The sequence below is a fragment of the Acomys russatus genome, chromosome 22, assembly GCF_903995435.1.
Source record: "Acomys russatus chromosome 22, mAcoRus1.1, whole genome shotgun sequence".
NCBI lineage: Eukaryota > Metazoa > Chordata > Mammalia > Rodentia > Muridae > Acomys > Acomys russatus.
Window position 1 is genome coordinate 25,973,283 of NC_067158.1, and position 23,601 is coordinate 25,996,883.

Consider the following 23,601-nt stretch of genomic DNA (forward strand, 5'->3'; position numbering starts at 1 on the left):
CAGGTATCAATATGAAAATTCCCTCATCTGACCTCATGTAATGGTTGTAGTCACACAGTCACAGTGTAGATGCACTTAGAATATGGATGGCATGACTGTGGCTTCTGTCTGTGTAAGGTTCATCTGAAACAGAATATCTTTTTTGTTTTTTTTTTTTGACCCAGAAAATATATTTTTTATTAGTTCATTCAGATTACATCTCAATTGTTATCCCATCACTGTATCCTCCCATTCCTCCCTCCCTCCTGATTTCACCCTATTCCCCTCCCCTAGGTCTATGACTGAGAGGGACCTCTTCCCCCACTATATGGTCATAGGCTATCAGGTCTCATCTTGGTAGCCTGCTTATTCTTTCTCTGAGTGCCACCAGGCCTCCCCACCAAGGGGAAGTGGTCAAATATGGGGCACCAGAGTTCATGTCCAAGTCAGTCCCCACTCTCCACACAACTGTGGAGAATGTCCTGTCCATTGGGTAGATCAGAGTAGGGGTTCGGTGTTTACAGATCCACCGTCATGATGATGTTCTTGTAGGTTTCTAAGACCATCTAGATCCTTCTATTTCCCCATTCTCCTATATTTCTCTTAACTAGAGTCCCAATAGGATGTCCTCACATCTAACCCAATCTCCTGGTAAGTGAAGACTTTGATGAGACCTGCCTTGAAACAGAATATCTTTTTAGTCACAAATTTTGGATTCATGCCAAGATTATTTTAATATATATGCAAATATCCTAAAGCTGAAATCTTTTATTTATTTATTTATTGTTCTGTTTTTTTTGGGGTGGGGTGGGGTGGGTTTGAGACAGGGTTTCTCTGTGTTAGCCTTGACTGTCCTGGACTCACTTTGTAGACCAGGCTCGAACTCACAGTGATCCACCTGCCTCTGCCTCCTGAGTGCTGGGATTAAAGACGTGCACCACTACGCCTGGCTTGTTTTGTTTTTTTTGAGACAGGGTTTTCTTGGCTGTCCTGGACATGCTTTGTAGACCAGGCTGGCCTTGAACTCACAGGCCTCTGCCTCCCTGAGTGCTGGGATTACAGTCATGTGCCATTGTGCTCAGCTAAACTGAAATCTTTAAAATACTTTTGGATCCATGTGTTTGGTGGTGGGTGAGTTGGTATCTTTTGTCTGTTTTGGATATCATACTGAATTTCTGGCCTGGCTTTTGGTATATTTGTGCCCAGGATATGTATGGACAGTGTGACCTCTGACCTGATTGGTTGTGGTTATTTTGTCTGTGACAGGAAAAAGACAGGCTTAAGTGAGGTGAGTTATGATGTTGACATCCTAGGGCTCTTGGTATGGAAAAAGATGAATACTCTTGTACTCTTTTTTTTCTTTCTTCCTTTCTTTCTTTCTTTCTTTCTTTCTTTCTTTCTTTCTTTCTTTCTGTTTTTAAAAGGCTGTGCATATTTGTAGTCTGTATTGGGGAATCTCCTCACCCTGTCAGACACTGAGATACCTTGTGGGTATAATGGGTACATATTGTTTCAGCATGTAAGCCTGAAAGACTTTTCTTCACTCATTAATTCATTTACTCAGCCCCAGTGCCTTTGTGTAGCCTAGGGCCTACTTGGGAGCTCTGGTTGTTGGGGGTCAGGTGTATATGCTAGCACACATTCATAGTGTGGTTGGTATCAATTATATAGTCCGGGGAAAACCGTGTGAGTAGGGGAAGACATGAGGAGCTGGCTTGGCCAGGACAGCTGAGAGGAGAGAGTTGTCTTCCTTCCTTTTCATCTGATGTCTGTGGTAGGGAAGGCTGAAGAGGAGTCTGCTGTGTACCTTTCAGTTTGCTGAGTCTCTGTCAGGCCAGCTCCTGCAATGTCACACCCACCTTCTGGGTCTGCCCTATGCCTGCAGGTGTCCCTCAGTAGGTGAACAGTAAGGCTATAGGAAGACCCATTTTAGTTAATCTCCTTGTTTCCTGTTTGGTGGTCTTGGTACTTTAAGTCTGTTTCCAAACCCATGAGCCTTAGATTTTTTGTGTATTCCAAAGGATTCGTTGCTTCAGGCCTCTACTCCCACATTTACTCCATAGTTTTAAAAAAGCAGCTGTTGAAATTAGGCTATGAATTCAGCATTATGCCTGGGAGTTTTGGTCTTGGGCATCCAGCTGCCATGAGATTCTTTGTTTTCTGGAGTCTAGACCAGGAATTGCTCTCTTCAGAGATGATCCTAAGCCAGAGCCGCTGCCAAGATGCAAGCCCTTGTGTGCAGATGTTTGTGGTATGGTGCTTCATGCCTAGTTGAGATCTCAACATCCGTGCTGATGAGTTTTCCCGGCAGAAGTAATGCAAAAGTCTAGGTGAAGGGCAAAGTGCTTCTTTACGGTGTTTGTATTTTATTTGCAATATCAGCAGTTTCTAGAATATGAGGTTTAGCTTCATGTGTTTTCAAGTTAATGTTTTTCTATATGTATATAAATATACATATTTAAGATTTAACAATCTTAGCTTTCTGGCTCAGGTTTTGAACATAGAATTTTTTTTCTATTCCAGACTCCTTTTAGTTTTGGCATGAATCATAGGACACCACCCTACCCCGCTGGGGATTATTGTCTCCTATGCAGAAGTGAACGGAAAGACTCTTCATTCTTAGAGAGTGGAGTTAAGACTTCGAGCAAATTGGCCCTTTCCATGGCTCCCAAGGGCAATAGCGTGTTGCACCTGCCGCTGTGGGTATGCCCAGACTGCCGGAGGACTGTGGAGAAGGAAGAGAGGCACAGCGGTCTTGACCAGCCGGTGAGTGGCTGCAGCTTTGGTGGGCTTCTTGCTCCTCTCTTGTGGGTGGTGGGCTAACTGGCAGTGGAAAGAAAGGATTTACACCTGTCATCAGAACACTTCCTTCTACACTGTCTTTTGACCCATGCCAATAGGGATGTTTCTCCTGGCCTTTGCTGGCCACACCAACAGTAGGTGGAGAGCGTCTGCTTCCTTATCTGCACAGTCATCAAGCTGGCTACTTGTTTGTCCTTTTGGCTTTTGAATCTGGTCTCAGGGCTGCTTTGGTGATAAAACTTCTTTGGTGCAAAGCTAGTAAGACATTCATATGTTTAGTTCTACACAATCCCATGTATGGTAAATGTCTGAAAATTATTTCTATAATGCACTTCTGAGCCTGACCATCTCCCTTCCTTGACTCCAGGCCTTCCCTTATTAGAGGCTTTGAGGTTTAATCTAATTTTTGCTGCACCCATTAGGCTTTCTTATCTCTTTGTGTTCTAGGAGATGAGTTTTTCAACCATTCCCAGTATTCAGGGCTCTTCTTTTCCCTCTTACTATTCTATTTTTCTTCTTCCCTTTTGATTGCTGAATGCAAGAAGATATTTTCTGGGTGACTTTTCTTCCGACCCCTTGTTTCTTGTGGCCAGTAACAGGCAGCGGTTCCTGCCTTCTGTTTTCAGATTAGTACCATTGGTGTTTTGAGAAGCATTTGGCTGTAGTAAGGATGGCTCTCCATTTCCTAGGTCTAGCCCTCTTTCTCATTGTCCATTCAGCTGGCTGAAGACAACCCCCCAGCTTCAATGCCATGCTTGGTGGCAGAGTTTCAGTAACTAAGTCTGGGGTTTCAGTGCTGATCAAAAGTTTGTGTTCCTCTCATCGTCTTCCCACAAGCCCTGTTTCCTGCTTTGTCTCTCTTCCTTAGCTCTATCTCTAATTGACAAAATATTTCACTAACACAATTTGTCTTCTTCACTGTAGTATAAACTCCATGAACGTAGCTATTTTTAAATATATTTTAACCAAGAACAGTAGTTGACTTGATATATTTGGTGCTCATAATAATTGCATAATGAGTAAATGAGTGAACAAGCAAAGGAGTGAAGAAAGCCCCTGCAATTCAGAGCATAATCCGACTGAAATTTTCTTCTCAGCCAGATTTTTCCTTTTAATTTCATGTATATTAAATTATGATAATTTCCCCTTCTTCTAATTACCTTTCCTTATCCTTTTCCCTCTCCCTTAGAAAATCTTCACAAGTCCCCTCCTACTTTTATGTTTGTTTTCTCTGTGAGCCAGGGAGTTTGATTAGGGTTATTGGCGTGAGTGTTAGAAATGGGGCTTATTTACTGGAGCATACGCAACTTAACAGTGGCTATACCAGTGAAGAAAATGACATCCTCATACCAGAAACCATTAACTCCCAATAGGTCTTCAAGGAGAGATGGAAGCCTCATGAGTTCCTTCCCAATCCGTGATGGAATGTTGATGGGCCCCATCTTGTGCATGTAATCATAGCTGCTGTGAGTGGCGCACATAGGTGTTAGAACCATGTCATGTCCAGAAGACAGTATTATTCACAGCATTCCTCCTCAACTTGTGGTTCCTACATTTTTTCTACTCCCTCTTCTGTGATGTTTGCTGAGCCTGGAAGGAGGTGATACAGATGTCCTTTTTAGTGTTAAACATTCAGTGGTCACTTACTCTTAGCACTTTGACCAGTATGAGTGTCTTCATTGACTGCTGCCCACTGCAAAAGAAGTTTCTCTTACCAAGACTGGGAGCAGTATTGATAAGTGGGTATATATACAAGTCTTTAGAAAGTGGTTTGATAATGTGTCCATTTAGCAAAACAGTAGTAGGTTCCCCACTAGGACATATGACTTTCCAGTCATAGGCTCTTGACCAGGTTTAGAGTACCGAGCATGGATTCCCTCCTGTGGAGTAGGCTTTCTATCCAATCAGGAAGCAGTTGGTTACTCCCAAAATATCAATGTCATTATAGATACAGTAGATATATCTTGCCTGGCAGGTAATTAATTGTAGCTCCTAGAGTTTATATCTGGTAATATCATTGATGACATTTCTGCCCTAGTAGCTTACATACCACAGGATCTTCTATCACTGTGAAAGCTAGCCAGTAGTGAGTAAGCTGCCAGCTTAGTTCCAGCTTGCTTTCTCCATGATCTGCAACCAAGATATGTAGTATCTTTTAGCAACAGGCTCTTAGATCTAGTTTGGTGGGTAATCAAAAGCAGTGACCAAAAACGGTAGTAGGTTTCCTATTAGGGCATATGATGGTTTGGGGAGACTGTGCAGCCTGCTCTGTGCATGTGTGTCTGTGCACACGCATGCACATTCATAAGCCTTTGGGTTCCTTCCAGACTTGATTGCTTTTGGGAAACTGCCATGTTTTGTACAAGTCTACGTGGACATCATTTCTCTGTGTTGCTGCACTCTGGTCAGGAAGGATATGTAGTATCTTTTCTTGGAGCCTGCTTGACTTGTAGTGTTCTTTAGACCTCATAAAATGAGTTGTGTCTCTGTTCTGGGGGAGAATTTGTGTGGAACTAGCATTTCCATTTCTTCCTTAACTATTGTTCTTGCTTATGCTTCCCCCATTCTGTTTGGTCAAGTGCCAGGCAGTGAATAGAGAGCACATGTCTGATGCTGTTACCCATCAGTGACCTTGGGAGGCTGAATATATATATATTTACTCGTGGTGGTGATGTGGGGGCCCTTGGTACTCTAAACCTTGTTTCACACTGGAGAGGCTGAGAAATCCATTAGTTGCTCTATCTATAAAGCTGAATGTCTCAGCAATCTCAGTTTAGTGCTGTAGTCCTAGAGGATTACATGAGAGCTGCTGATCTTAGTGCTGGAATCCTGAATAAATCGGTTTTACCACTGGTAAAGGAACAGGATAGATGGACTTGCCACTGAGAGTGAGGGCAAGCATGATGTGTAAGGTACGTCTTCCTGCTTTAAATAATGTGATCAAGAAAATTCCTCATAGGAGTGCCTAGCAGTTTATATTTTAGTTGGTCCAGATTCAGTCAAGTTGACAATCAAGAATAACCATCACAGCTGGATGTGGACGCCTTTAATCCCAGCACTTGGGTGGCAAAGGCAGGTGGATCTCTGAGTTCGAGGCCAGCCTGGTCTACAAAATGAGTCCAGGACAGCCAAGGCTGTCTCAGGAAAAAAGGGGGGTGGGGGGAGAAAAGAAAAGAAAATGAATAGCTGTCATTCTCCAGATATCATTTCCTCTGCAGCTACTCATTTCTAGCCTTTTGTTATGTATAATTTGTGCCCAGAAAGCTAAAAGATCTTCATTATTTTTTATTTTTTGTGTGTGTGTTTTAAAGACAGGGTTTCTTTTTGTAGTCTTGGCTTGCCCTGGAACTTTGTCTGTAGACCAGGTTAGCCTCAAATTTAGAGATCTCCTGTCTCTGCCTCCCAAGTGCTGGCATTAAAGGCATGTGCCACTGTGTCTGTTTCAAAGAAGCAACTTTAATCAACCTTACTTTATTTTTTTAAACTACATTTTATTTATTTATTGTGTGTATGTGTGTATATGTGTGTATATGTTGTACTCATGCCGTGGTCAGAGGATAACTTGCAGGAGTTGATTTGCCATGTCAGGTCTAAGGATTAAACTCAGGTTGTCAGGCTTGGCAGCAAGTGCCTTTACCTACTGAACGTTCTCACGGGTCCAGCTCTCTCATGCCTAGCTCATGCCTGTCTATCATTACTGTCTGCAGCCTGGGCATTGGCCAGCTGAACTTCCTGTTCTTGTCTTGCTGTAATGATTTTATTGTGATGATGTATGGTTTGGATACACCATTTGAAATTATGATGTATATTAGGGATTCTGTATTCAATCAGCAGCACTTGATAATTCTGACCCATTGTTAAGTTTCATAAACGTTGCATGTGTGTCTGAAAGAGAGCCTTTCTCTGACCTGGGTAGATGCCTCTGTATATATCCGTTTCTATAGCTGTTTCTTAACTATGCTTAATCTCTCTCCAGTCTTGATATGTTTGTGTCTGTGTGCTTAATCTGCTAATTTCTGGGTGAGATCACTTAAAATTGCTTGCTCTCTATGTATTTTTGTCCTTTTTCCTTATAAATGTTTCCAGTTTGGCTATACATGGTTTCAGGATGTATACTGAGTGAGCCTGTTGAAGTTACTGAATTCTTATACATTTCATTTATTGTGTAGAAGCCTCATGGAGACACCTTCCTCCTGAAGGGTCACTTTTCATGCTTATCTTACAGCTTTCCTTCACTCTGCCCTCCTTCTCCCCTCCTTCCTATGTCCTTTCTTTTCTATCTCTGGGTGGTGTGTTTTAGATTCTCATTGTGCACTCAATAGAAAGGTAGACTGTTGTGGTTAATTTAGAAGTATGGCCTAATAAATGTTTATTATTGGGCTAATTATTTTTATGGCAGTATTTTCTGACCCACTATCAATCAATGAAAACACAGACACTTGATGTATTTACCCAGGGCAAGGTAGATACTACCTCCTAAATTATCCTCCAATAACTCCCATTCCCCATCCCATTCCATCTGATTCTGTTTTTTGTTTTGTTTTGCGAGACAGAGTTTCTCTGTAGCCTTGGCTGTCCTAGACTCTCTTTGTAGACCAGGCTGGTCTTGAACTTAATAGTGATCCACCTGCCTCTGCCTCCTGAATGCTGGGATTAAAAGCATGCACCACCACATCCAGCTGCATCTGATTCTAATATTTTCTATTTGGTTTACCTCCCATCCATAATCCCCAAATACTTGCTGATGTTCTTCATCTCTTCCCATGAGGAACTTCCGAGTTCTTCCTCTGGGCCCACGTGGATCTTTTCCTATCTCATGGCAATTCTTGTACTTGGTTCCTCTGTCTTGTCTCTTTTCCAAGGTTTTATGTATTCAGAAGCCCAAGAACCTTAGCCATGCATTATCCTATTTGCCTGCCCAGGTGTATCGGCATCTTATTGGTCAAACAGGAATAAGTTTTTAGGCACGATTACACAGCAATGTTTCGGGTACGTTAAAAGACAGCAAGCAGTAGTTAGCATCAAAATACATCAGACCAACCTCCAACAGTAGACTTCCTTGGTGTAGTGGTATACACCTTTAATACCAGCACTCCTGAGACAGGGACTGGTAGCTCTCTGAGTTGAATGCCAGCCTGGTCTAAATAGTGAAGTCCAGTCTAGCTAGGACTATATAGTGAGACCATGTCTCATAAAAGGAAAGAAGGAAGGAAGGAAAGACGGAAGGAGGGAGGGAGGGAGGGAGGTGGACAGGCAGGCAGGCAGATTTACTTGGTTTCTCCAAGTTTGTTCTTTCTGGTGAGCTGGGCCCATTTGTTTCTTGGGATTCTAGATGTGTTTGGTGTTGGCTCTTACAGCAGAGATGAGAAATCAAGTGCTGTTCCTCAGTTTAGGTCCTTCTATGGCCCTCATTCTTAGGATTGCCTTCCTGCTGAGCTGTTGATCACCTTCTGGCCTCTATTAGTGATAGCACTTCAGCATCTAAATCTAGATAGACACTGTGGTTTGGTTTTCCAACTGTTTTGAATTTTATAGACATAATCATATAGTATTCATTGTAATTGAGATCTATTGCTGTATACTAGTCACCTTTATATACATATACATATACATACATACACACACACACATAAATAGTACATTTTAGTTTTTAGTTTTTGCTATTAAGATTCTTCTAGAGTATACAGTCGCAAATTCTCCTTTCTGTAGATAGATGGAAGTTTCTGAGGTATAGAGATATTTATAAAAGTAGTTTGATTACCTGTAAAAGTCTCTTCTTTCTTTCCTTCTTTCCTTCTTTCCTTCTTTCCTTCCTTCCTTCCTTCCTTCCTTCCTTCCTTCCTTCCTCTTGTTTGTTTGATTTTTCAGGACATATTTTCTTTGTGTAGCCTTGGCTGTCTTGGACTCTTCTTTGTAGACCAGGCTGGCCTTGAACTCACAGAGATCTGCCTTTCTTGCCCTTTGAGTGGACCCACATGTGGCTTTGTAGCTATTTGCTGGTCATTTGTAGAATGGTGGTTTGCAGTATGGGTAGAGTCTCAGTGCCAGTCACAGAGTGTGAAGTAGAGATCCCCTAACTTGGTGTTTGGCCTTCTTTTCATTCTTACCTTTTTTCTTGATACAGGGCTTTACACTAGCCCAAACTGACCAGGAACTTAGCTGTGTAAATTGGCATGTGAGCCTTCTATCTCAGTTTTTCAAGTGCTGGGATTATAGAAATGACTTATAGATTTATTCTTTTTCGAAAGTGTTGCATTTACTTTAGATCCTTTTGCTTTTTATATAAAATTTAGAACCAGTTAGTCGATTTCTACAGAAAAACATAATGGGATTTAAATTGTCAAGTTAAATGTATAGAATGTTTGAGATTAGAATTGACATACCACCACCATCCTCCCTATCGGCTTTCTCTGTGTAGTCTTGACCATCCTGGACTCACTTTGTAGACCAGACTGGTCTCGAACTCATAGAGATCCACCTGCCTCTACCTCCCAAGTGCTAAGATTAAAAACATGTACCACCACGTCTTACTCAGCATTTGAATTCTTAACACAGGTACCCAGATTCTGAAGTCATACATTGTGTTCACTACCCAAATGACGAGCCATGTGTTTTCTCTCTTTGAACTTATTCCAGTGAAGTTTCAGACTCAAGTTTGACAGGTTTTCCTTAAGACTTTACATAACAACCAAATGCTCACAATCCTCAATTCCACTGACTCAAAATTTTATGCCACAAACAGTACATACTCAAAAATTTCCACCTTTCACAGCACATTATCACAGTTAGAAAAATGGACTGCCATGACCAGGGACGTTACAGTTCTGACAGGGCAAGGACTGAGGAGTGGTTTTCTTAGAAAACAGCTCTACTAGAAACAGGAGATCAGATTTAACTGAAAGCTGAGACTCCTTGCCATTTAGAATGCTCTGTGTTGAAGGATGTAAAACTAGCCCCCTCTATGGAATGTTATAGTGATCCCTGAGACAGTCACAGCCTCTCCTGATTCAGTATTCTACTATTTTCTGCTTGTACCAAAAAATAAACAACCAGCAAATGATTTAACCTCTTAAAAAAATCATTTACACTTAAAAAATGGGATGAGGTAGGATTTCCCCACCTCTTAATGTTTCTAGAGCTAGTAAAAAACTCGGATTTACGAAATAGTTGATAAAAATATTCCTCTGGATTATACAAGAAGGGAGGCAGGGACCACTGACAGACAGGACGGATGGTTAGTCGGATTTGGCTTCTTTCTCTTCTACCTTAGAAGCTGGACTCTGGCTCTCTGTCCCTCCGTTTTCTGCAGGCAGGTCTGTAGTTTTCCGGTTAGCTACGTCAGCCTGTTTGCCCTTTGCTCCCCTCTTCCCTTTTGCTTGCACTTTTTTGTCTGATGACTTATCCTTTCCTGTGGCCTTTGCGGCTTTGCATCTGCCTTGACAGGGACGGGCTACAATGAGGGTATTTATAAGGTAGTGGTAGCACACGTCTTTAATCCCAGTACTCAGGAGGCAGAGGCAGGCAGACCTCTGAGTTTGAGGCCAGTCTGGTCTACAGAGTGAGTTCCAGGACAGCCAAGGCTACACAGAAAAACTCTCAAAAAAAATTTCTTTTTTTAAAAAATGGGTGTGGGATACCTATAAAAGATTTAGGGCTGGAGAGATGTCTTAAGGGTTAAGAGTACTAGCTGCTCTTCCAGAGGACCCAGGTCCAATTCCCAACAATCATCTCTAAATCCAGGTACAGTGGATCCTCTACTCTCTGCTAATCTTCAGTGGATATCAGGCACACATGTGATGTGCCAGACATGCATGCAGACAAAACACCCATACATCACTTGAAATCTCTTTCACATGCATGCATGCTCCTGCCCTTCCTCCCAGCCCCCCTTTCCTCCTCTTCTTGTCCTGGCACTTGAATGGTTCAGCTGTCACATCTGGATACCTGACTTTTCCCACAACTTAACGCGCTACCATTATTCTACTGCTTTCCCTTTCCCTATGTCTGAGTATCCTTATATAGCCCAGGAAAGGGTGTTTGGACCAATCACAATGAGTTGTTTAGGCCAGTCACATCCTGGCCTCATAGCCGGTCACAGCAATCCCTCTGTAGACTACTAGGGGAAATGACAGAAAAGATAGTCTAGAGTTCATAGACTTGTGGTAGCAAACAATCTTATACAAACGATTTCAAACAGCACTGGCTGAGGCTGTGCTTTCAGACTGTACAGGTAAGCAACCAGCTACAGTGCATTAGTTGTCTCAAGACTTCTTTGGTGTGTTCAGAACAGCTAGTGCTGGTGTAACTTTAGTCCAGCTAGATGACTGACAATCTTTTTGCTAAAGGTAGCCAGGGTAGCATGGGAGAGCACATGAGCTGATTTTAGCAAGTCAACTTGCCTCATTCCCCAGCTTCTTTTTTTCTGTTTATAGGAAAGCATGGTATTAAGATTGCTGGGCGGTGGTGGTGCACACCTTTAATCCCAGCACTCGGGAGGCAGAGGCAGGCAGATCCCTGTGAGTTCGAGGCCAGCCTGGTCTACAATGCGAGTCCAGGACAGCCAAGGCTACACAGAGAAACCCTGTCTCGAAAAAACAAAACAAAACAAAAAGATTGCTTATAGTCCAGGAGTGATGGCCTACACCTCTAATTCCAGAACTCCGGAGACAGATGCAGGTAGATTTCTGAGTTAGTAGAGGCCAGCCTGTTCTCCATAGACAAGTAAGACCTGCATTGAAAGATCCTGTCTCAAACATATGCACACACAGAGTTTATAAATACAATTTATTTTTATCATGTATATATATTATTATTTTGAGACAGGATTTTACTAGGTAGCTCTAGTTGGCATGGATTTTACTATGTAGACCAGGATGACTTTAAACTCAGAGAGCCGCCTGCTTCTTCCTCTCAAGTGCCATCATACCCAGCTGCAAACACAAGTCTAAAGAATTTGTTATTAGCACTAACAGTGATTTTTTTAAAGTTTGTTCTTTTTATTATTTTTTAAACAAAAAACATTTTAGGGAGGATACATGCTTAAGAATTTTTACTGGAGCCAGGCAGTAGTGGCACATGCCTTTAATCCTAGTACTCAGGAGGCAGAGGCAAGCGGATCTCTTGAGTTTGAGTCCAGCCTGGTTTACAGAGTGAGTCTAGGACAGCCAGGGCTACACAGAGAAACTCTGCCTTGAAAAAAACCAGGGGGAGGCAAAGAATTTTTACTGGGACATTGTTTATAGTAATGAAGAATGATAGCACTAAAATCTCAGAGGTTACTCAAATGTTCATTAATAAGGAAATTGTTAGATTTACTGCAGATCTTGAACATCATGCAGCTGTATTCTGTAATTCAATTGCTGGAAGTGAAGGGATCTCTATAATGTAACGAAAGAATTTCCTTAAGAATGAAAATGAGATTGAGGAGAAATGTATTGAGCATAACCCAAAATATTTGTGTGTGTGTGTGTGTGTGTGTGTGTAGTGTATGTGTGTGTGTTAAAAGAATATTGCTTCCACAGTGTATAATCTATGGCAGTGTTCTTCTAAGTATTTCATATAATAATTAACCTCACTACCACCCAAATGGGGCAGTACTATTGCTCCCAGTTTTATAGATAAAAAAACTGGGCCAGGAAGGTTAGTTTGTGAGGATCACACAGTTAGAGGCACTGTCAGGTTTCAAACCATAGTATTTTGATTTCACAGTCTATACTCTTAACCACCGTGTGCCCTGTTTTTATGTTGCTGAAATGACTGGATACCTTTACTAAAATTTGAAGTGTCTATACCAGAGAGTGAACATAAGTTAGCTTTTTGGAGAGTATGTGTAGGAAAGAAACAAAAAAGAGTAAATTAGTGGGGGAAAGGCTGAAAGCACAGTAGCAAAATACACTTGGACTGAGGTTAAAAATCTTAAGAATTTTACATTTTATACTTAAGTAAAAATAGAAAAATTGGGGGCCGGAGAGATGGCTCAGCGGTTAAGAGCAGTGTCTGTTCTTCCAGAGGTCTTGAGTTCAATTCCCAGCAACCACATGGTGGCTCACAGCCATCTATACTGGGATCTGATGCCCTCTTCTGGCCTGCAGGTGTACATGCAGGTGCAGCTAGAACACTCATATACATAAATAAATAAGTAAACAAATCTTTTAAAATAGGTGTGTGCCACCACTCCTTTAATTAAAAAAAAGAAAAAGAAAAAAGAAAAATGGCAAAATAAAAGGAGACAGAAACTGAAAAGGTAGGCACAAATGAGGATTATGATTAATGTGAGGGTTTTCTTCCCTTAGACTTTTTGTGTATATAAACATACAATTCCCTGTGTGTGCACACTCATGCACGTGGAGGCTATAGATTGACATTGTGTATCTTCTCCAGTTGCTCTTTACTTATTTTTTAAGAATATTTTTATAGTGTATGATCTATGGCGGTCTTGTTCTAAGTATTTTACATAAAAATTTACTCAAAACCTTAGGTCTCTCGCTGAACCTGAAGCTCACTCATGTGGCTAGATTGATTGGCCAGTGTACCCGATGTGTTCTTCCCATGTCTACCTCTCCAGAAGTAGGATTACAGCATGTGCCACTGCTCTTGGCTTTCCAGGTTAGGTAGGGAGGCGGATACAGGGTAGGACTCAGGGCCTCATACTTGTATGGCAAGCACTCTACTGATTGAGCCACCTCCCATTTTGTCAGAATGCATAATCTTTAATGTGAGCTCTAAAGTTCTGTCTGTCTGTCTGTCCATCCATCCATCCATCCATCCACCTGTTCATCCCTCCATCCATCCACATACCCACCTTGAGGATGCTATATGTTGTTTGCAGTGGAGGAGGAATACATAAATTCCTCTTGTCTTTTCAATTATTGTGTAAATTCTGTGTTTAATTTTTCCCTGAAATTACTTCAGGAAGTTATCTGATTCTGAAAAGGAAAGAGTCTTCTCAACTTGGAGAAAATGACAATCTTGATCATCATTCATGCTACATTAGGCACCTGCTGCCTTGGCTTTGGTTTTTCTCCATGCCAAGATGCAGTTTTGATGTTTCAAAATTTGTTTTGTTGAATGGACGTTTTCCTCTTGACATAGCAGTTTCAGAGTTAGTCCATGATCGGCATGGCAGCAGGCAGGAAGCATGGTGCTGGGACAGTAGCTGAGAGCTTACATTCTTATCTTCAAAATGGAGTCAGGGAGACTAATATTTATTTTATTTTATTTTATTTTAAGCACCTACCATCATCCCAAGGAGAGGTAGGTCCTGCTTATCTCACGTGTTCATCTGGCCTTTCCTGTCCTCATTTTGTTGACATTCTGATAGTTTAAGCTCCCATCACAATGCATTCTAAGGCTTACCTAGCCCAAAGCTCCAAACTCTTCCACATTACTTACACACACCAACTCTGAAGACCTATGAATCACAGAGTCAGGTACACAGAGCAGTGACCAAGCTTTTCTTGTTCATAGCTCTAGTAAAATGCCTGACAGAAACAGCTTGAGGTTAAAGGCTTATTTGGGCCTATAGATTGCAGGTGCAGCTGGACATTGCAAATTTCAGGCTGCCTATTGATTTTTTTAAAAATATATTTTTAAAAATTGTGTTCAGTTTGGATGGAACATAATGACCTGAGATTCAACCTAAATAAGTACTATATAAGGTGCCACATTCAAGGATTTAACATACAGTTACTGTCACCTTTATCTATCCCTTGTCACTGGGAAATGTCACTTTAGTTGTGCTTGCTGTGCCAGCTGTGCTGTAGGTGCGTGTGCACAGTGTGAGCAGGTGGAAAGGTCCCCACACACACACCTTCTGACAGTGTCAAATATTCAAAACACCAGCGAGTAAGAAAACCCAGTGTTTCTGATAGCAGTTTGTGAGAGAAGAGATTAACCGCAATCAGGTACTCATCAGTAAAGAGTATATCTTTTTGTTTTGTTTTGTTTGTCTTTTCAAGACAGGGTTTTTCTGTGTAGCCTTGTTTGTCCTGGATGCACTTTGTAAACCAGGCTGGACTCGAATTCACAGAAATCCTCCTGCCTCTGCCTCCCAAGTGCTGGGATTACAGGCTTGTAGCACCATGCCCAGCGAGTACATCTTAACCCAAGGGAGAAACTGACCAGTGCTGGAAGATCATCAGATACTGAGGTCTGCAGTATGCCCTGAAGAACAGTCATGGTAATTCTCAAGAGCAGCCAAAGCTGGGTCCTGAAGGAATGGACTCAGGAAGAAACCAGTTTGGAGAGGGTACTGTTATGATCCAATAAAGAACAGAGGCCTCTCAGGGTGCTCCTTGCCCAGTTGGGTGTTAGCAAAACCTCCTTCCTTGAAGAGAGCATTTTGTTGAGTCCCCATTTCTTTAAGGACAGTGTTTATTAGTCATAGAGCATGGCAGAGTTGGATATTGAACTAAGAGGCAAAAAATATAAAACCAAAACCCACAAAATGCCTTGATTGTTCTGTCTGGGTAGGCGATCTTTTTGAGCCCTATGTTATAGGACTCCATCAGAAGGCACGCCAAGGCTAGTGTATGAGCACTATAGGTAGAGGAACGAGGACAGCGACACAGAAGCAGATCTTCTTCCCACACAACTTGGTAAGAGGGAACAGACAGGCTTGCACTGAGTGGCAGGTTGTGGATGTGCTACTTGGAGATGAGAGTGGAAGTGGGCATGAGCTGGGAGGGAATAGTCAGCCTTGTACATTAAGTGGCTGACCTGCTACTGTTGAAAAATAGCCTTGTGATTCATCACCAGTGTCAAGCTGTGTCTGCCCACTTATGTCTGCGCCAGGATGATGGCACTCAGACCTTATACTTACTTTTAATGCTGAGATGATCTCATTTTCAGGTTTCAGACCCAGTCTGTATAAAACCTCTACTGTCTTTACCTAATTCAAAGCTGCTCCTGCAGCTCTAGAGGACACGCTAGGAATATCTGTGGTAGAGGCTGTGTCCCATATCCTTATACTTATCAATTCTTACAGAGTGATGAAGGAGACTCAGGAAGGAGACATTTAGAGTCTTGGTTCTTGCCAGGCTGTCTGTAATTTTTGGGCTACAAGGTGCTTGCTCTAGGTTATGTGAGGCCAGGTCTCAATTAAAGCAATATTGTAGGCTTAATGTCTGACCAACACCAGGTACTTATTTCCCCTGGTCTAGGATGCTTAACTGGGTCTTCTCATTGTGCAGCACCTATTGGTGTGTGTTCTTTGCTGATGACAGCTCCTTCTCCCAAGTGACAGTGGCAGTACAGTTCCCTACTCTTAATCTGCTGGACAGGAAGTTCTTGACCTCTTCAGATCTTCTACTTCGGAGTCTAATACTAGTGTCTATGTGCCAAACGTTTAAGCAATTTAGCCTTGAGGTGTCTGCTGCTTCTTGTCCATCAGTAGCCTTAAGGTGTGTAAAGGTGTGTGTGTGTGTGTGTGTGTGTGTGTGTGTGCGCGCGCGCGCGCGCGCCCGCATGCATACCCTCTCATGCGGTTTTCTTGGTGTACAGGATATATTTCTCAAATCTGATCCTTTTCCTTCAAGAAGCCTATGCCATGCCTCAGTGTTTCACTCAGTGTTAGGATGTTGTCAGAGCAGGCTGGCTCTGTTGTGGACTCTGAGGATCATATTCCAGTGCTCTAACCTACCTTTTCTGCCTACAGTGTTCTCAACCTCCTTATCCATGGTCAGAGAAGACAGTATAGACTCTGGGTCCACTGCCTTTGTCGGGCAGTTGGGGCATATCACATCTTTAGAGGTGCCTGCTGGGATTGTTACCATATGCTGTTTAGGGCACTGGAAGTCAAGATTATTTGCCTCCCCCCCCCTTTTTTTTTTTAGATGTTGAATGTTGTTAGGTGACAGTAAAAACCGTTGGAAATAAGAACAGTGTTGATCCATACAAACCTGGAGTTTATTGCCTGTCCAGTGTTGCACACTGAGGCAAGAAAATGCGGGCTGCATAACTAGTTCGAGGCCAGCCTGTGTTGCTGTGTATTAGACTATTGTCCAGTAGTTCCTTTTACCTCCCCAAAAGTTTGCTATATAGATTTCAGTATCTATGTTTTAACATTTCTCTAGTAGGCATTTTTGTTTTGTTTCACTTTTTGAGACAGGATCTTTCTGTGTAGTTCTAGCTGTTCTAGAACTCACTATATAGGCTAGGCTGGCCTCAAAACTCACAGAGATCCACCTGCCTCTGCCGCCTAAGTGCTGGAATGAAAGTCATGCACCATCATACCTGCCTCACAAGGCATTTTTAAGAAGCCAATAGACAATTGATGTCATAAACATAACTGGTCTGTTTTATTCTATTTTTAAAGCAGGGCCAAGATTTTCTTCTTCACTCATCAGTTGGCGCTTCCCAGCCTGAGACCAGTGGTCCTGGGAGGCTGGCCTTAGGCACACAGACGATGACCTCTTCAGGGCTAGGCACCACACCCTCAGATGCCTGTTCATGTGAGGCCTGCAGTGAGCGCAGGTATGTGTTGAGTTGGTTGTACTGCTTATGCTGGGGTCATGGTATGTAGGAATATGTTGTGCTTAGCTAAGAATTGGGGTTCTTTTGACAAACAAACAGTGCCTGTTTGACATTACCCTGAGAGTAGGATGTGACTTTGCTATATTATGAGGGGGGAAAAAAACTACACAGAAAGACAAAATTCTTGCCCTTGAGGAAGGACTAAACACTAGGAAGCTGGGCCTCATAAAGAGCAAAATAGAGCTCTTTAGAATTTAAAGAAAGGTAAGCTGGGTGTGGTGGCACCCACTCCCAGCACTCAGGGAGGTAGAGGCAGGCGGATTGCTGTGAGTTTGAGGCCATCCTGGTCTACAAAGTGAGTCCAGGACAGCCAAGGTTACACAGAGAGACCCTGTCTCGGAAAACCAAAAACCAAAAACCAAACCAAACAAAAAAAAAAAAAACCAACAAAAATAAAACCAAAAACCAACAGAATTTAAAGAAAAGCCAACTATTGTTAAATGTCATAATCCCCGTACTTGAGAGGCAGAGGAATCTACCTATAAGTTCCAGTGTAGTCAGGGCTACATAACAAGACTTTATCTTAAGAAAAAGAAAATTAAATTAAAAAGAAAAATGAGCCTACGGTGAACATAAATAAATGGGTATAGAAGAGGGCCTTGAGATAGAAGCTGCTAGGAGTTGAACAAAACTCCAGGACCCTATAGAAAAAGCCTGAATCCCTGACCTGAGACAGGGCTCCAAAGGGTAGAAAGCAAGGGCTGTGTGTGCTGTGGGATCAGAGTATAGAGTTGGGGAGTTCCTTGTGGGAAGTTAGGTAGATTACCTCCATTAATTCTGCTGCTTCCTGGCTTGTCACAGAGACATCTCAGCAGAGACAGACCGGGAGCCGCAGCAACTGCAGAACTATTGGTCAGAAGTACGCTACATGGTCCGATGCATATACCGCCAGGCGGGGACCCCACTGGCAGAAGACCAGGACCAGTCTCTGGTTCCCGACAAAGAAGGAGTGAAGGAGCTCGTGGATAGGTATAGGTTGCCCCTTCGAGTTACAGCTCCATCTAGTCCCTGCTCTCCCTATTACCCATGGAGCCTCAGTGCTGTCCTGAGTAAAGCTCAGCTGGACTTTTGAGCTCTTGATGTAGCTCAGGTCTTCAGCAGGTAACTGACAAACGGGAGCCTCTCTCGCTCTCTCACTTTTTCTTTCTGTTTTTGGTTTAGAATCAGGATTTCTCTGTGTACTCTAGGACAGCCAGGAGTCTACAACTCTGTAGACCAGGCTGGCCTTGAACTCAGAGATCTGCCTGCCTCTGCCTCCTGAGTGCTGAGATTAAAGGCATGTGCCATCACACCCAGCTGGGTTCTCCTGTTTCTAAGTTGAAATGTTTCTGTCATATATTAAGACAGTAACACAGCCAAGATACCCTTGCTGTGCCAGGTGATGCTATATACTTTTATAAGACTCTTGAGTTTATAACTCAGGGAGAAAGGCAGAGTGCTCCTGTCAATGAAGCACTGTAAGATCAGGCAGCTTGTGAGGTGCACAGCAGCTGTTCTTTCAGGAAGTGCTTCCTGCCTGGCATCTGTTCTTCAGCAGGTTCCCTGTGCCCAGTGACTGACAGAAAGTGAGGTTGGCATCACTTCTGTTGTTCCTTACAATTTAAATGTTCCATCTTTTCCTGATTTTTGAAGTGTTTCAAATAAAAGCAACAAATCTGAGCTGGATATTTCATGGATTTTTCTCATTTTGTTTTTTCTGATGTTTTGATTACACACTTTGGTATCTTATGAAGTCGCATTTGTCATGTAGTAGATTATGTCAAAGAAGCAGAGGCACTGTTTTGCAAAGCATTGTGTTTAGGATTTGACCTGCGACTTACTTAGTGTTATATGAGACAATTCCATATGTTCAGTCCCTTTTTAAAGAGGTTTCCTAGTTAGTGACATTCATGCTACTTCTATGATGCTTTAGAACAGTGTCAGCACAGGTTTCATCCAGGTGGGACAGCATCTATGAACACATGTTTGAATGATTGAGTGATAAACTACTTGCGGTATCTTTTTTACATAAGTGTCTGCATGGGCCAGGGAGATACTGCTCAGTGATTGGAAGCACTGGCTGTCCTTGCAGAGGGCTTGCTCATAGCTATCTACAATTGCAGGTTTGAGGATCCAAAGCCCATTTTTGGGGAGTACTAGGCAAACATGTGGCATTTATATATTCATGCAAGCAAAACTCACATACTCATAAAAAGTTTACAATTAAAAAAAGTCTGTACTCAAAAGTATCACATGATTTCTTCCTTAAATTTGTAAAATGTAGAAATGGACAAAGAATCAAAATCTTCTAATTTCACTGCTCTAAAAAACTAAAGGAGAGTGTTCACGGGGCTTCCTTTTTTAAAGAGCTTGTGTGTTTGGTTACATTCACATGAGTGTGCAGATGTGTACGTGTTCAGGGAGGCCAGAGTATCTTCCTCTGTTGCTCTCCTTATTGCTTTGAGGTAGGACTTTCCACTGAACCATTATTTTGGCTATACTGGTTGACCATCAAGCTTTGAATATCTACCCCTTTTCAACTAGGCTGGGTGCCAAAGAGCTTTCAGAAACCACTTGTTTTGACCTCTCAATGCTGGGGTAACAGGCATGCTCAGGGATATCTGGCCCTTTACAGAGGTACTAGTGGTTTGAATTCAGTCCTTGTGCTTGCAAAGCACGCCATCTTACCCACTAAGCCTTCTCCTCAGCATTCTAGTGTTCCTGTTAGTTGTTACGTGCTCATTTGAGTCTTATGTCATTGTCCTTAAACATATGGAACACATTCTGCTTAAAATTGTTGCCAGACTTAGTGATAAATACCTATAATCCCACCACAGAGAGACTGAGGGAAGAAGATTATAAATTTGAGGCTAGTCTGTGCTTTATAGCATGTTCAAGGCTATCTTAGCCACACAGTAGCACCCTGTCTCCACAAACCAAAGGCTAGGGATAGCTCAGTGGTAGAGTTCTTGCACAGTATGTGAAAAGCCCTGAGTTTGGTCTAGTAATGGGGGAAACCCACGAAATTTTAATGTTAAAAAATTTTATGCCTGGCAGTGGTGGCACACGCCTTTAATTCCAGCACTCAGGAGGCAGAGGCAGGTGGATCGCTGTGAGTTCGAGGCCAGCCTGGTCTACAAAGTGAGTCCAGGACAGCCAAGGCTACACAGAGAGACACTGTCTCGAAAAACTAAAAACAAAACAAAACAAAACAATTTATTCATCTTTTTGAAATACAGCAGCCGTACTAAGAATTCTACTGGTTTATTTTCTTTAAGGACATTGTATACTTAGCTGTACATATTCATTATCTTGCATGTTGTATGCAAGGCTTTATGTATTACTTTGCAGATTTTATACACATATATACTCTATACACTACTTTGTACATTTTTTCTTGATTCTTGTCTTTTATAACTTTTACAACCTTATAAAGGGGACAGGAGGAGCTGGAGAGATAGCTTAACAGTTAAGAGTGCTTGCTGCTGTTACGGGGGACCTGAATTTGTTTCGCAGAACCTATGCCCATTATGGGAGTTCATAACTACCTGTAATTCACATTCCAGTGAGGGGGGATACAATGTCCTTTTTTGGTCTCCATGGGCTTAGGCATGTTCCTGGTGCACATAAACTCAGGTACACACACATATATGTACATATAAAAATAACAAATACTTTGTTTGTTTGTCTTTTGCTTTTCAAGACAGGGTTTCTCTGTGTAGTGCTGGCTATCCTGGAACTCACTCTATAGATCAAGCTGGCCTCTGCCTCCACCACCCAGCTATAAATACATATTTGTATTTTTTTTTTAATTTTTTTTTTTTTCTTGTTGTTGTTGTTCTTTTTTTAAAGGGAAAAAAACCACCATGTAACTCAGGCTAGCCTGGAACTTATGAAAACCAGGTTTGCATCCAACCAACAGAGATCTTCCATCTCGAGTACTGAGATTAAAAATGATGCACAGGGCCTGGAGAGATGGCTCAGAGGTTAAGAGCACTGTCTGCTCTTCCAGAGGTACTGAGTTCAGTTCCCAGCACCACATGGTGGCTCACAACTATCTGTAACTCCAGTTCCAAGGGATCCAGTGCCGCCTTCTGTCCTCTCTGAGCACCTGAGTTAATTCATACATACCCCCCTTCATACACACATGCACCCACATAAATAAAAATAAGGGCACTGACTGTTCCTCCTGAGGTCCTGAGTTTAATTCCCAGCACCACATGGTGGCTCACAACCATCTAGAATGCAATCTGGTGGTCTCTTCTGACATGCAGGTGTACACTGCATACATAATAAATAAATAAATCTTTAAAAACAAAAATCCACAGCCAGGTGGTGACAGCGCATGCCTTTAATTTCAGTAGTTAAAATGCAGAGGGAAGTGAATCTCTGTGAGTTCAAGCCCAGCTTGGTCTACATAGTGAGGTCCTGGACAGCCAGGGCTACACACAGAGAAACTCTGTCTTGGGGGGTGGGGTGGGGGGAGTCCATAGTACTTTGCTTTTTTTTGTTTTGTTTAATTGAAGAGGTAACAACTATGCTCTGCTCTTAAGATTTAATGTGGTAGGCAAAAGGTGGAAGAATCTATTGTATAAATCTTACAGCTTGATGCATTCTACACCTGGTGTCTAACAGCCACTGAGCTCAGCTGGTTCTTCATAATGACATGTTCACATAGATGTTTTGGTTATTGCTTCAGTGGTTCTCAACCTTTCTAACACTGAGACCCTTTAATACAGTTCCTCGTGTTGTAGTGATCCCCAATCATAAAATTATTTTTGTTGCTACTTTATAATTATAATTACAGGTGGAGAATCTCTGATCTAGAGGCATCTGAGATATGTACTTTTTAAAGAAGTGGCAACTTTAACAATAGTAATACCAAATATTATAGAGCAAATTTTAAAAGCTGGATCACCTTGATGCATGAGCCTATAATCCATCATTAGGAGGCTGAGGAAGAAAGGCCACCTTTTCAAAAAAAGAAAAGAAAAGAAAGGCTACCTTTTCTCAAAACTATAAAAAGAATCACCTGTGAGTTTTGATTGACATTCATTATCATTGTGGGTAGTTGCAAGGATACATTTACCCTGCTCGTCAGCATTTCACTGTATTTTATGCATTTCATTGCTGTGTTGATAACCTGTATCTAAAACTTGTTCTAATTATGAAAATAATACAGGCTCATTTGTTTGGGATACTGAGTTCCTAGAAAGAAGGCAGGCAAACTGGGCCTCAGCTCTCCAGCCAGGTATCAGCCTCTGCTGGGATTGGGGCTTGTCACTTTTTAAATCCCACTCATTGGGTTAATACCTGAGGTCAGCTCTCAGGCACAGTAAAAGGGAGGCTTTTAACTTCTTGGTTGTGAGTTATAATTCTCTCATGGACCGTGGGCATGGAACAGAGAGTCCCTACACTGGTTGCATAAACAGTGCAGTCAGAAGAAGCATTTGTGTCAGGTTTTTTGTGAATTACCTGGCATCAAATGCTTTCGGTGCACAAGTTCCTTATCAGTAACTCCCACAGGTTGTTAAAAAGAAGACAGTGGATTGTCAGAGACATTGACTGAAAGCTGCCTGTCGACTGGTATGTGTGGATAGACTATGGCTGAGTAGTGACTCTTTCTTTGTCTCTGTAGGCTCTGTGAGCGGGACCCCTATCAGCTTTACCAGCGATTGGAACAGCAAGCCCGGGAGTATGTGCTCGAAATGAAGGTTCGCCTGCTCCGGCAGCTATCCGCTGCAGCGAAGGCCAAGGCGCCATCTAGCCTGCAGGGCCCACCACAGGCACACCACTTTGTCTCCCTACTCCTGGAGGAGTATGGTGCCCTCTGCCAGGCTGCACGATCTATCAGTACCTTTCTTGGCACTCTGGTGAGAGATCATGCCCACTTCTTTCCTGGCTGCTAAAGAGCAAAAGCATGTGATAGGGGAGATATATACAGCTAGGGGACTGATCATACAGCTAAATCCTCCTTGTTCAATCACAGACTCTTTCCACACAAGGTAGGCTCAGATTGTTTGGTGGACTTTGCTGGCAGGTAGAAGCTTTGAGAAAATTGGTGTCAAGGTGCATTAGCATGGGAAGCCCTGAGCACTAGACAGCGAGACACTAGGATATGGAAGTGAAGCAGTGGTGCATTGATGGGGAGTCTAAGAAGGTTTTGTTGTCTTTGGTTGGTGTGCTGCCAGTGGCTGGTGTTGCAGTTGATGAAAGGCATTATCCAAGGGCCTCTTCCTTGAATTATTTCATGACGGCACCTAGCAGCACAGTACAAAGAAAGGGACGCTGCCTATCCCCTTCTTTACA

General features: G+C 42.4%; 1 protein-coding gene across 3 annotated transcripts in view; it reads left to right on the forward strand.

Annotated features, from left to right (window-relative positions):
* Positions 1 to 23,601, forward strand: part of Fam193a (family with sequence similarity 193 member A) — a 122,566-nt gene that overhangs the window by 37,636 nt on the left and 61,329 nt on the right. Inside the window, exons 2-5 of one of the 3 annotated variants that reach the window (XM_051165016.1) lie at positions 2,503 to 2,745; positions 17,099 to 17,253; positions 18,115 to 18,282; positions 22,931 to 23,165. In XM_051165016.1, coding sequence (XP_051020973.1) covers positions 2,521 to 2,745; positions 17,099 to 17,253; positions 18,115 to 18,282; positions 22,931 to 23,165 — 783 coding nt within the window. In that variant the 5' untranslated portion in view covers positions 2,503 to 2,520. Of the gene's footprint in view, positions 1 to 2,431; positions 2,746 to 17,098; positions 17,254 to 18,114; positions 18,283 to 22,930; positions 23,166 to 23,601 lie in introns of those variants that run through there. The other 2 variants (XM_051165017.1, XM_051165018.1) reach the window with 2 other exon arrangements.